This window comes from Dipodomys merriami, unplaced genomic scaffold (assembly GCF_024711535.1).
Source record: "Dipodomys merriami isolate MVZ:Mamm:240054 unplaced genomic scaffold, mDipMer1.0.p SCAF_7, whole genome shotgun sequence".
Lineage (NCBI taxonomy): Eukaryota > Metazoa > Chordata > Mammalia > Rodentia > Heteromyidae > Dipodomys > Dipodomys merriami.
This window is the reverse complement of record NW_027206290.1, coordinates 31,743,827-31,756,955: the sequence shown is the minus strand read 5'-3', so window position 1 is coordinate 31,756,955 and position 13,129 is coordinate 31,743,827. Positions and strand designations below refer to the sequence as shown.

The 13,129-nt window shown below is 44.1% G+C and overlaps 1 protein-coding gene across 1 annotated transcript; it reads left to right on the top strand.

Annotated features, from left to right (window-relative positions):
• LOC138816464 (glutathione S-transferase Mu 1-like) lies at nt 1–6,024 on the top strand. Its single transcript, XM_070006223.1, has 8 exons — nt 1–134; nt 395–470; nt 884–948; nt 1,273–1,354; nt 1,461–1,561; nt 3,097–3,192; nt 3,276–3,386; nt 5,583–6,024. Exons 1-8 carry the CDS (start codon nt 99–101, stop codon nt 5,667–5,669), a joined length of 654 nt encoding a protein of 217 aa, XP_069862324.1. The 5' UTR covers nt 1–98; the 3' UTR covers nt 5,670–6,024.
• Nucleotides 6,025–13,129: the final 7,105 nt, after the last annotated feature.

Genomic DNA, 13,129 nt, shown 5'->3' with positions numbered 1-13,129 from the left:
GGAAGGGGCGGGCCTACCCTCCCTTTTCCTGGATTCCAGGATAAAGTCACCGTTCAGCCCCTCCGAGGCCGATCTGCGCAGTCCACGACCCCAGCACCATGCCCATGATACTGGGTTACTGGGACGTCCGCGGGGTGAGCCGGGACTCCGCCGGGGGCAGGGCGGGGGACGCGGGGCGGGGACTTTTCAGGAGGGCCCGCAGGGCGCCTGTTGCTGGAGTGCATGCTCAGCAACCTAAGACCTAACTTTCAGGTCTGCAGAGCTCACACGAGTGGGGCTACGCAGCGTGGGGTGGCGGGGAGGTGAGTGTGCAGAAGGGGCACCAAGGAAGAGGTGAGGTCAAGCAATCAGGCTTCTTCCCCTTCTGACCTCGGTCATTTACCCTCTGTCTCAGCTGACTCACCCCATCCGCCTGCTGCTGGAATACACAGACACAAGCTATGATGAAAAGAGATACAGTTTAGGGCCCGGTAAGGACATTTCCTGATCAGACTCTTGACCAAGGCTTGCCCACGGGGTGCTCAGCCACTCATACTGTGGTCACCTGTTGCTCAGCCCTGCAGGCCTCCTCCATGTGCACCCAAGGTCTGCTTCTTCTCAAACCCCTGTAAGATGCAGTTTGGTATTCCATTACAAGGAGCTGGGAGAGGAGGGCTGGGGCCTTCTCTGTCTAAAGTTGGGTGGGGTTGTCTAGCACTGGCCTAAACCTTTTGTGAACCTGGTTCCTAGATCCCTCAGTCCTTACTGCATTCTTCACCCCTGTAGCCTTGAAATGTGGGAGGGACACAGCTGGTCAGAGTGCAGATCCCCTGCCTCAGGGGCTCCTGGGGAAGGAGGGCTGGACTCAGGGAGGTTTGTTTTCACTTGATCTTGTCTACCACAGCTCCTGACTATGACAGAAGCCAGTGGCTGAGTGAGAAGTTCAAGCTGGGCCTGGACTTCCCCAATGTAAGTGCAGGGGAAGGGATGTTCCGGGGTAATTAATGAGGGTGACCCTCTCGCATCACCTTTTACTAGTGTGGCCTCCCTTCCTCCTCTCCTTGCCCAGCTGAGTTTTTAGGGTAATGCTTCTGCTCTATTCTTCTCTTTCCTGGCTATCTGTGGTTTTCTATAATGCTCTATGTCCCAGCTCTTACATTCATTCTGCAGGATGCTTATGTAGGGCTCACCATGGCCAGGCATACTGAGTGCTAGATTCTGTGTCTGCTTTGACCCAGAGAAAGGCTGCTGGGACCTGGGGCCCCTTGTAACCTTCCCTGATTGTCCATCCAGCTGCCCTACTTGATTGATGGAGCTCACAAGATCACCCAGAGCAATGCCATTCTTCGCTACATTGCCCGCAAACACAACCTGTGTGAGTGGGGCTGGTGGCTGGGCGTGTTGTGGGGACAGGCAGTGGCCATCCCCTGGGCTTGTTTGGGGTGGAATGGTGAAGGTTCATCTGTGTTGTGTGGCTGCAGGTGGGGAGACAGAGGAGGAGAAGATTCGTGTGGACATTATGGAGAATCAGGTCACAGATATCCGTACACAGTTCATCATGCTCTGCTACAACTCAGACTTTGTGAGTTTCCCAGTTGTGAGGTCCCCATATGGCTTAGAAGAGGAGTTAAACCTTTGCAGTTACATCTTCAGTGTTTCAGTTCAGCAAACGAATTTGTTAATGGTACCTACTCTCTAAGGTTTCCTATCCTACCAAGTTTCCTCTCCTTCAGATTGACCTTCGGTATTTTAGCACATCAAGTCAAGCGTGAATCCATCCTAACTAATCATAATATAGTTTAGATTACGCAGGATGAGTATTCTGATCCTACTCTCAAGCCATCAATATAATGCAAAACAAGGAAGAGCAATGAAGCCTGATCTGCTTTTGTCTTCCCAACTATTTCCCCGGAACTCTGTCTTTGGCATTAGCAGGAATTAGGACCTTTTCCTAATAGTCAGCTCAGGGTCAGAGAGATAACTTCTGTTCCTTTCTCCCCACTGTTTCAACATATACACTCCTCACAAATCCTGTGGTAGGAGTACAGCCCTCCCCCATTCATACCACTGTTTTTTCTATTTTTTTAAGTTTTTTATTGTAAAGATACTATACAGAGTGTTACAGTTATATGAGCAAGGTAATGAGTACACTTCCTATTGAGCATTGTTACCTCCTCCATTGTTTTCCCCCTGCCATCCTTTCCCTCCCTACCTTCCCCGAGGTTCTTTTTTTTATTAAATAATTACATAATTTCTCAAATTTCACAGTATTGTGGAATAATGTTGCTCATTTAAAGTCACAAGTTCATTCTAACTTTCCTGGAGCAAATTGTCTATCACAGTCTATAACATATAACGGTGTATACATATACACCATACATGTGATCAGCAGCATGGGGATATTTAGTAGTGGTTTGACCAGATGAGTGGGAGTTCTTTGTTTCTTAAGTCCTGTTAATTTTGTTGTATCACCTAACATTTTGGATTTAGCATCCACTTATCAGGGAGACCATGTACCGTTTGTCTCTTTGCTCTTGGCTTACCTCGCTCAACATGATTCCTTCTAGCTCCATCCATTTCCCTGCAAATGCCATTATTTTGTCATTTCTAATGGCTGCATAATATTCCATTGTGTATAGATACCACAATTTTTGGATCCATTCATCTGTGGTGGGGCATCTGGGTTTGTTTCCATACCTAGCTATTGTGAACAGTGCTGCAATAAACATGGATGTATTTTGACCTTCAGTCTTCTAGTCATCTGCTTCTTTGGTTCTACTGCATTATATCTGTTTACCCAGGTACCTGTGAGGTACTCGGAAACCATTGGCTCTGACTCACATGAACCAGGTTGAACAGCAGTAGATTCCAGCATGTGTTGCATTTGTGTCTCACTTCCCAACACCTCTGATAGCTGGGATCTGTACCAAGTGGGAATCTAGACAACACAATTGTGACTCAGGATGTGGAAATCTCTATCCAGACCCAGGCCCAGACTCAGGGAAGATGGCTGCATAAGCCTGGCCAGCTGGGGCCTGCAGTCCCTACTGAGATTGGCCTCTCTGCTTGGGCGTGGGGCTTGCATCATAACATGGTGACAGCTGTTTTCTGCCTCAGAAAAAGATGAAGCCAGAGTACTTGCAAGGCCTCCCTGACAAATTGAAGCTCTTCTCACAATTCCTGGGAAAACGTCCATGGTTTGCTGGGGACAAGGTAAAGGAGGGAGTCCTGGGGAGCAGAACTTTTCTTTCCTGTAGGTTATAAAATTTAACTCATTCATCCTTGGTTTTCTGCAGATCACCTTTGTGGATTTCCTGGCTTATGATATTTTTGACCAGCAACGTATGTTTGAGCCCAAGTGCCTGGATGCGTTCCCAAACCTGAAGGACTTCATGTCCCGATTTGAGGTGACACGTCCCCCAGGCCTCCTTCCTCATGGATGAACTTCCTCCCTTCTCCCTTTCCATGATGCCTCCCTAGTACTGGAGCAGAGTGAAGAATAACTAGGGTTTACTGAACATTGACTTTCTGGCAGCCCCTGTGCTTTTAACTTGTGTTTATTGGGCCAGGTTTATTATTACAGCATTTCTGCAGGGTGGTTAGAGCAATCTGACCCATTGGACAGATTAGGAACCTGAGGCTGTAGAGTGTGAGTCACTCGTTCAAGTTCCCAGTGCCAGTGGGGCTGTGCTGGGCTCCTGGTGGGCCTCTGGCTTGGTCTAAGGGCAGCAGTCAGTGACTGAGCAGACCTGTGGGAAGACATGTTGGAAGGTTTTATCTTCAGTTCTTTGCAGATATCTTGTTTCATCCCTATCATCATTGTATCTTGTCTTGCATATCTTAGGTCTTTTCTCTGTCTTTGTGATGGGAACATAATGTTCTGAGTTTTTTAAATATATATTTTTATTGTAAAAAGACTGTACAGAGGGATTACAGTTACATGAGTAAGGTAATGAGTACATTTCCTATGGAGCGTTGTTACCTCCTCCTTTGGTTTTCCCCTACCATCCCTTCCCTCCCCACCTTCCCAGCTTCTCCCCCACCTCCCGAAGTTGTAGTTTCTTTTCAACATAGTGTCTTGTACTGTTCTGAATTTTTTTACATGTATAAATGCTGATCTTCTACATCAGCGTAGTATCAGTCTTAGCATGACATGCAAAACTGTCCCCAAATCCTGGGACTGAATATAGCAGAAATTAGCAGAGATATCAGAACGTAAGATGCACATGTGCCATCTCCATGCTGGTGACCCAAGCCTGGACTTCATCTTTCACAGGGCACCTCCAAAAGTCTCTTTTATTAGAAATGTGAAAAGTGAGTCACAGTTATGTTTACCTGGGATCTGTTCTCTTTCTCTCTCCCTCTAAAGCACCATGATTTCTCAGTAAGATCTCATCAGTTGTGGTCTGGTCCAGACTTGATGAGCCCAAGTGCCTGGATGTGTTCCTAAACCTGAAGGACTTCATGTCCTGCTTTGAGGTGACACCCCCCCCAGACCTTCTTCCTCATGGATGGGGAGAGGGCACAGTGCCCTGGCCTGAGGTCCAGGAGGCCTAGTATGTTTGGGAAAACAAAGGGGGTAGATATAGCAAAACCCTTTGGGATTATGTCTTCACTCTGTGTCCTGGAAAGAAGTCTTGCCATGCAACTGAGAGTCTGTAGCATGATGATTGTATCAGGGCTGGTGATGAGATAGATTGAGGGGGAGTGTGATTGTACTCATGTACTAGGTAGAGAATGTTGCACTTTCTGCTCACTGGGGACCAGTCAGAACCCTGTCATGGCTTTCTTTGTAGATTCTCCTCCCTGAATGTTTTTTCCTTTTTTTTTTTTTTTTTTGGGGGGGGGAGGTTTGCCAGTAGTGGAGCTTAAACTCAGAGCTTTTGGCCCTCATCTGATTTTCTGTACAAGGCTGGTGCTGTGCCATTTGAATCACACCTCCACATCTATCGTTTTGCTGGTTAACTGGAGATAAGAATCTCTCAAGTTTGTCTGCCTGGGCTGGCTTTGAACCAACATACTCAGATCTCAGCCTCCTGAGTAGCTAGGATTATAGGCATGAGTCCCCAGTTCCCAGTCCTGCATTCTTTTTCATGTGGCAATTTCTGAATCATTGGGTAAGTCCTGGACTTGGTTCCAAGTTACACTGTCAAGTTCTCAGCTCCTTTGTCCTGCTGCCCCTCCTCTTTGTGCAAACCTGGGTGAGCAGAAGCTTCCTGGTGAAAGAAGAGCAGGCCTGTGTGGACAGGAAGGGATAGGGTCTGCTGTGGAGGGGAGGAGTACACAGAGCACAGGATGTCAGGCACAGATCCTTAACCTCACATAACTTCTCTGGGTCCCCCCCGATCAATGATAATGGCAGGATTGTTGAGGTGTTTTTCTTGAGCCTATATTGTAATATCTAGTGGGCATAAAGCACCTTGCACAGTGTCCAGTCTCCCCCTCTTACAGGAAATTAGAGTTCCCTTCTCAGAGCTGGAGTGGTAAGTAGACTGGACTGTGCCCTGACACTTGACCCCCGTGAACAAGCTAATCTTGGAGGGCAGATGCCTGCCTGGTCCCGTGGGCAGGAAGCCTGAGTTCTGGCTCTCCTCTTCTCACAGGGTCTGAAGAAGATCTCTGCCTACATGAAGAGCAGCCGCTTCCTCCCAAGACCTGTATTTTCAAAGTTGGCCCAGTGGTTGGAGTAGTAGAACTCTGCAGCGCTCGGAGCAAAGGAAGACCTGTTGGAGCCTGGGCCCTGGGCTGGGTTGGACTCCCAGTAGTGTTGCCCAGGTCTTCCCACTGCTTTTTTCTACTCCCTTCTCTTCTCCAAGGCCTTATTGGCTGTCTTTTCTTCTACTCAGCCACTTCCAGAAAAGCTTCTGTAAACACACTCTCCTACTCTCCCATTCCTTTCTTCTTCTTTCTCATTTGACTGTTAAATCCAAGCATACAGAGCCCCCAGCACTCCCTGAAAGAGCAACATTGACTTGTGGGCAGACGCTGTGCCACTGGGGAATGAATACCCAGTTATATCTGTCCTCAATAAAGCTTGAAACCGTGCTGTGTATTTTGTTTATTCCTTTGGCTCCATGCATGTACTCAGCCATTGTCACTGCTACTGTCAATGGACTGAAATCTGAGCTAGTGGCTAGTTTCATAGGGCTTCTAGAGAATCTGAGAGTTTTGAAACATTTTTATGGTTAATTTTTTTAAAAAATTAATTTTTATTGTGCTGGTACTGAGGCTTGAACTTGAAAGTTTTGCACTTTCACTTGGTTCAAGACAGAACCACTTGAACCACACCTCTACTTCTGACTTTTTGCTGGATAAGAGTATCTCAAAGTCTTCTATCTGGACTGGCTTTGAACTGTGATACTCAGATCTCTACCTCCTGAGTATCTAAGATTATAGGCATGAGCCATTGGGACCCAGCTAGTCTGAGACTTCTTGCTTTCAGTTTTGAGGCACTCACAGGAGACAGTTCAGGAGGCATTCTAGAGTACAAAGGCTTCCTTTTCTGGGCCTGCATCTTTCATGCACTTCTACAGGGCTACTGAATTTACCATGAGAAAGGCTGTGGATCCCAGTGAGTCAAGACCCAGAATGGGTGGGATTCTCTGGCAGCGACCTGAGCCTCTCAGTGCTTCTCACATGGTTTGGCTGTATCACATTCTGTAAGTCCAGGAGTCTATCTTTTCTTGGTCCCTGAAGCCTTCAAGGCTTGCTTCCTAGCTGGCATGGAGACCATATTTCTTGACTAATTCCTCACCATTCTAGAAAAGAGGGTGAAATTTTGACTTTTATATTTTGTTAATGGTTAGCACTTATGCTTTTCCATCTGTTCAACACTGTCAATGAATTTCCCTGTGTTTGAGGAACCCTGTGTTAATCATTTTTCTTTCTGGTCCTGGTACTTGAACTCTGGGCCAGAGTGCTGTCCCTGAGCTTAGTTAGTGCTCTACCACTTGAGTCACAGCTCTCCCTCTTTTTGGGATTAATTGGAGTGAAGAGTCCCAAGGACTTTTCTGCCTGGGCTAGCTTTGAACTGCTATCCTCAGATCTCAGCCTCCTGAATTAATTAGGATCACAGGTGTGAGTCACCAGCACCAAGCAAGTCCTCTGTTTAATCATTGTCTCCCTTTGACTTGAGTTCTATAGAAACATGAAAAGAAGAACCTGTGACAATGTTATGTTCAATCAGGGGCAGGGCCATTATTGTGATTGTATTCTAGATATCATTACTTAATATGACAGTAATTTTTTATTCAAATATACCACATTATCATGCACTAGTGGCTCATACTTGTAATCCTAGCTACTCAGGAGGCTGAGATTTTGAGAATTATGGTTCAAAGCTAGCTCAGGCAGAAAAGTCTAGGAGATGCTTAACTCCAATTAACTATAAAAAAAAAACAACCGTGAAAAGACCTGTGGGTAGAGCTCTAGCCTTGAGTCAAGAAAAAAACAAAAAACAAAACAAAAACGAAGGGAGAGTATTTTGACTATGAGTTTAAGCCCCAGTAGTAGCAAAACAAACCAAACCAAGAACAACCAAATGGACAACCCTGAGGTTTGCCCAGATAGCAGGTAAACTGTTTAAATGAGCACCAGAGTCAGTAGACTGAGAAAAGAAGCCCTTTCCCATCATTATCCTCAAAATCCAGTAAGACATAGCTCAGATAGAATAAAAACTGAGAGACTTTTTTACCTGGCACCAGTGGCTTACAACTGTAATCCTAGCTACTCAGGAAGATGATATGTGAGGATTTCCATTCAAAGCCAGCCCAGGCTGGAAAGTAACTCAAGGGATAGAATGTTAGTTTTCAGAAAAAATAAATAAATAAATAAAGGTCACACACAGCACCAGATCCTACATTCAAGCCACAAAACCAGCATTAAAAAAAATAAGAAAAAAAATGGTCAGAGGCTGGGTGAATTACACTCTCACGACAGAAACACACATCATCTCTTGCCCTGGGTCATCTGTGCTCCCTGTTTTCTGGCCTTAGGGCTTCGCTTGTGACTTCCACAGTATCCTCTACCTGTTTGCAGGTCTTTAGCCTTGGACTAAATGTACCACTCTAACTTATGGTTGGCAGATCACTAGAGTCTTCCTCCTCCATGATGAATGAGCCAATTCTAATAACAGCACACACATGCATGTACTTATAGAAAATGCATTATTTATGCACTCTGCCTATACTGTTTCTTGGAGAGTCCTGACTAGTACATTCACATAGCAAGAAGCACAAATTGGTCACAATAATCAGTGAATTAGTCATACAACCACACAAAACACAATATGCCAGAAAATGGCTATTTATTATATATTCAACTTGTGACGATGACTTATAGGAGCTGGTTAGACATGATTCTCAGTTATGGTGCTCACATTTAGTTGGGCACTGGTGGCTATTCAGGATTCTAGGCTATTCCTAGCTATTCAGGAGGCTGAGATTTGAGAATCACAGTTCATAGTCAGCTCTAGCAGGGAAGTCTGTGAGACTAATCTCTATTAACTAACAATAACCATAAGTGGAGGTATGGCTCAAGGAGTAGATTGTCATCTTTGAGCAAAAAGTTAAAGGAGAGCATGAGGTCTTGGGTTCAAGGCCCAGTACTGGCATAAAACAGCAACTTCAGCTTAACCTGCTGGTCTTTACCCCAGTTGGGGAGAATAAGTATAGTGAGGCTGGGCTCAGCTGCCTGCCCTTCTAGTAGGCTACTGAGGACTCCAGGAGAGGTCAGCTGTGTAACTAGCAGAGTCTCCACTCCCTGCCATGCACACTGGGAGACCAGAATGCCCAGCCTCTCCCATGGATAGACCCATGCCTCTGCCCACATCTTTCTGGTTCATTGTGATCTGCAGCCTGATGCTCCAGGGTAAGAGTGTTCTCGGTCCTCCCTTCAGGCACTCTCTGGACCAGCTGATTGCCAGGACAGCTGCCACCATTATTTTAGAGCTATTTTACTCTAAATGCAGATTTTTGACTTGTCCATCCACAGTTTTTAGACCTGGAGCATACAATTATTTGCTGTAAGGGGCTATACTGTGCATTGCAGCGTCCTTTGCAATCCATCCACTTCCTCCAGTTGGATGTCAGAGGCATTTACCACAAGGGACCATTTGAAAAATCTGACCATTGCCGAATATATCCCAACAGCAAAATGATCTCTTGTTACAGACTTGTGGTAATGTAGAGGCTCATTTTAAAAATGAAACAGAAGAATAAACAAGAATACAATGCATGGTAAGTCAGAAGGATTTTGTTGGAACAACAAAATTCGTTGCAATTAGTAAGGCATGTGTGTTTGTCCTGAATTATGCAGTAAATGCTTTCTTTTTCTTTTTTTTTTTCCTGTTTTTTACTTTAATATAACCTTATACTTTGCAAAAAGAGCAAAGAACTCCTGTGTGCTCAGTAGTTTGCTTTGTCCACATGGTCCTTCTATCCCTCTCCTTCCCTCCCCTTCCACCTTTCTCTCTTGTCACTCTCCCCCACATGCTGTGTCTGAGCACAACACTTATCATCAAGGCACCATATTGTAGATGCCTGACATGATTAGACTTAAAAAGGGATAGTGAATTGTTATTCTCACTTTTTGTTTGCCTAGGTAGGTCTCTCACGCTGTCTTCGTAGTTTGGGACAGTTGATACAATAATTGTTTAGGAGTGCTCATCCAACCAACTTCTGTGGAGTAATTGCCCTTAAAATTCTATCTATCTATCTATCTATCTATCTATTTATCTATCTATCTATCTATCTATCTATCTATCTATCTATCTATCTATCTATCTATCTATCTATCTAATCTGTCTGTCTGTCTGTCTGTCTGTGTATCTATCCATCTATCTATCTATCTATCTACCATCTATCTATCTACCATCTATCCATTTATCTATATCTACCTACCTGTCTGTCTGTCTGTCTATCTATCTATCTATCTATCTATCTATCTATCTATCTATCTATCTATCTTTATTTTGCTGGTCCTAGGGCTTTAATTGATAGCCTGGGCACTGTTCCTCAGCTTTTTCTGTTCAAGGCTGGTGTTCTTCCATTTGAGTCATAGCTGCATTTTTGCTGGGCAATTGGAATTGAGTCTCACAGACTTGTCCTGACTAGTCAGGCTTCAAATCTCCATCCTCAAATCTCAGTGTTTTAAGTAGATAGGATTATAGGCATGAGTCACTGGCACCCAACCAGATCTTAATTTCTTCAATTTGTGTTTGACCTTATTGGTTGTAACTGTAATATTTCTATATGGAGAAAGTGCTTCCCCAATTTGAAATCATTTATGCTGGTTTTTAAATCTTCTTTCTTAGATCTACTGGTTATTAAATTGAATTTTATCACTTTGTTTTTCTTGTTGTACTAATGCTACATCAATTTAGCTAATGATTTTGAAGAAATCATCTCTTTTTCATATGAAAGTTCAAGTATTTATCTTCTTAGTATTATTTCTTGTTTTCTATACAAATTTTTCACATTGAACAGTGTTATTATTCCTCCATCTTGAAACTATGTGTTAAGCTAATTATTCTTTCTCTTATTTCATTTTTGTCTTTCTTCCCTTTCTTTCCTCCTTTTCTTCTCTTGCTTCCTTCCCTCATTTCCTTCCTTCCTTCCTTCCTTTGCACCCCTACCCCTTCTTTTCCCTTCTCCTTGCCTCTCATTTCCTCTTATCTGTGTTTAGGAACTAAGGTAGGGCTTCACCTATGATTGCTGCCTCTCTACTATTGAGCTATATCCCTAACTTCAATTATTAATTAATTTATTTATTAATTAATTTATTTAGTTATTTATTTATGCCAGTCCTGGAGCTTGAACTCTGGGTCTGAGCACCATCCCTGAGCCTGTCTGTGCTCAAAGCTAAGAGCCACAGTGCCACTTCTGGCCTTTTCTGTTTATGTGGTACTGAGGAGTTGAACCCAGGGCTTCATACATACTAGGCAAGCACTCTACCACTAGGCCACATTCCCAGCCTTTAACTTAAATTTCAATATCAGAAGAATGTAGGATATTCATTTTCTCAAATCAAAGCTGGTAGCATGTAGGTGTGTTACTAATCATTTTATTTTTTTAGAGATAAGAAAATGTGGTATATTTCCTCTATTTTAAGAAAATTCTAAATAATATCCATAAGATAGAGCACTTCTGATTTTTTCTTATTTGGTACTTCTTCTGTAGTATGCTTTAATTCTGAGGCCACTTGTATTAGAATTGGTGTGAATTTACCTTGCTATTGATAGAATAGTGTTATTTATACAGGTAAAAAGAATGAAGGAATCTAGTCCAGAGGTCACTCTGTAGATCCTTAGGCAAATTTCACCCAATTGCTTATGATTATCTGCACAATGATCCCTTAGACAACTAGAACATGGGCATTCTGTATAGTTGTGACAATGCACACAGAAATCCAGGTGTCAGCCGGGCACTGGTGGCTCATGCCTGTAATCCTAGCTACTCAGGAGGCTGAGATCTGAGGATCACGGTTCAAAGCCAACCCGGGCATGAGAGACTGTGAGACTCCTATCTCCAATAAACCACCAGAAAACCGGAAGTGGCACTGTAGCTTAAGTGGTAGAGCACTCGCCTTGAGCTGAAGAGCTGAGGGACAGCACCCAGGCCCAGAGTTCAGGCCCCATGACCAACCAAAAAAAAAAAAAAAAAGAAATCCAGTGTGTCAGGCAACACTAGGGTGAATTTCTGTGAGGTCCCTAATTGACTACAATCCTCTGCTTCAGATCACTTTGAAGCACTCTAACTGGGACTGCTCCCTATTGCCTTCCAGAGACTTAGGTCACCCACTGGATGTCTCTCCTGACTTGTGGGGACTCTGCTTTTGACAGCCTACTGGTCCATCCTTCCCCTCCTTCTGCAGAGCTGTTTTCCTCCTGTGTTCCACTTTCCCAGCTCCTGAGAGTCCTTGTCCTGGACATCATGGGCTTCCTCTCCTTCACACAGCCTCCCGCCCTGTCCACTTGTCCACTCTGCTCAGGGTATAAAAACATAAAGATGTGCCTGTATTTCCAAACTCTCTCTCTGTAGTTCTCACCTCAGTTGTGTCTGTTAATAGCCAAACTAAGTCAAAATGAAGGATCCATCTTGTTCCTGGTCCTGAGCCTTCTCCCCTCCCCCTAGTAATAGAGGGAACAATTGATGTGCATTCAGTTATAGCATCTGCTTTGAAATTATTATTGCAATTCAAGTCTTACAAAACGATTAATACTTTTTTTTAATGTTGTCATTCTGGGGATCAAATCCATGTCTACCTGAGTCCCAGGAAAGGATTTAACATTGAGCACATATCCAACTCCAGTCTAGTCAATCTTAATATGAAAAATGCAGTTTTTCAGATGAATCTGGAAATGACTTTTTTTTTTTTGTCAGTTGTGGGGCTTGAACTTAGGACCTGGGTGCTGTCCGTGAGCTTTTGTGCTCAAGGTTAATGCTCTACTACTTTGAGCCACAGTGCCATCTCTGGTTTTCTTGGTGTTAATTGGAGATACTAGTCTTTGGGCCTTTCCTCCCTGGGTTGGCATCAAAACAGCGATCCTCAGTTCTCAGTCTCCTGAGTAGCTAGGATTACAGGCAGGAGTGATCAGAGCCAATGTTCTATTTCTAAGGTCAAGATGTATAAACTTTAGTATGACAAATGATTGAAGTATATCGAGAACTATAAGAGCTCAGAGACCCAGGAATGTGTGTGTGTGTGTGTGTGTGTGTGTGTGTGTGTGTGTGTGTGTCTGGTTCTGGGCAAAGCTATGTATGGATTCTCTTTAAGGCCTGAGTTACTTCTTGAGCCTGGGCACAGTGCAGGAAACTGAGCTAGAGAGTTGGTTGTGTCTGAATGCAGAGGCAATATTTGCAAGAGGTACTCTCTCTGCCAGCCTCTGTGACCTGGTTTCTGAGGCCCCCACCTTTCACAGAGACCTGCATGCATGTGACACCCTGGCTCAACAGGAAGGGGAAGACACCTCCTCCACCCCCACTCCTCACCTTTTCATAGAGGGTTTAAACCATTGTTGACACACTGAGTTCATACTTGCAGTCCAAACAAAGCATTAGCTAATGTAGATAACAACCTCGCCTTTATAAACTCATTTCCTTTTTGTTCCAAAATCTGTTCTCCTAGCCATTATGTCCCTTAAGTTCTTTGA

What these genes read in the sequence shown, in the direction of transcription:
- LOC138816464 (XM_070006223.1), top strand. Translation starts at nt 99, where the DNA reads ATGCCCATGATACTGGGTTACTGGGACGTCCGCGGG. An exon ending in TGGGCCTGGACTTCCCCAAT is followed by an intron (nt 949 to 1,272) that starts GTAAGTGCAGGG and finishes TTGTCCATCCAG; the next exon opens with CTGCCCTACTTGATTGATGG. An exon ending in ACTTCATGTCCCGATTTGAG is followed by an intron (nt 3,387 to 5,582) that starts GTGACACGTCCC and finishes CTCTTCTCACAG; the next exon opens with GGTCTGAAGAAGATCTCTGC.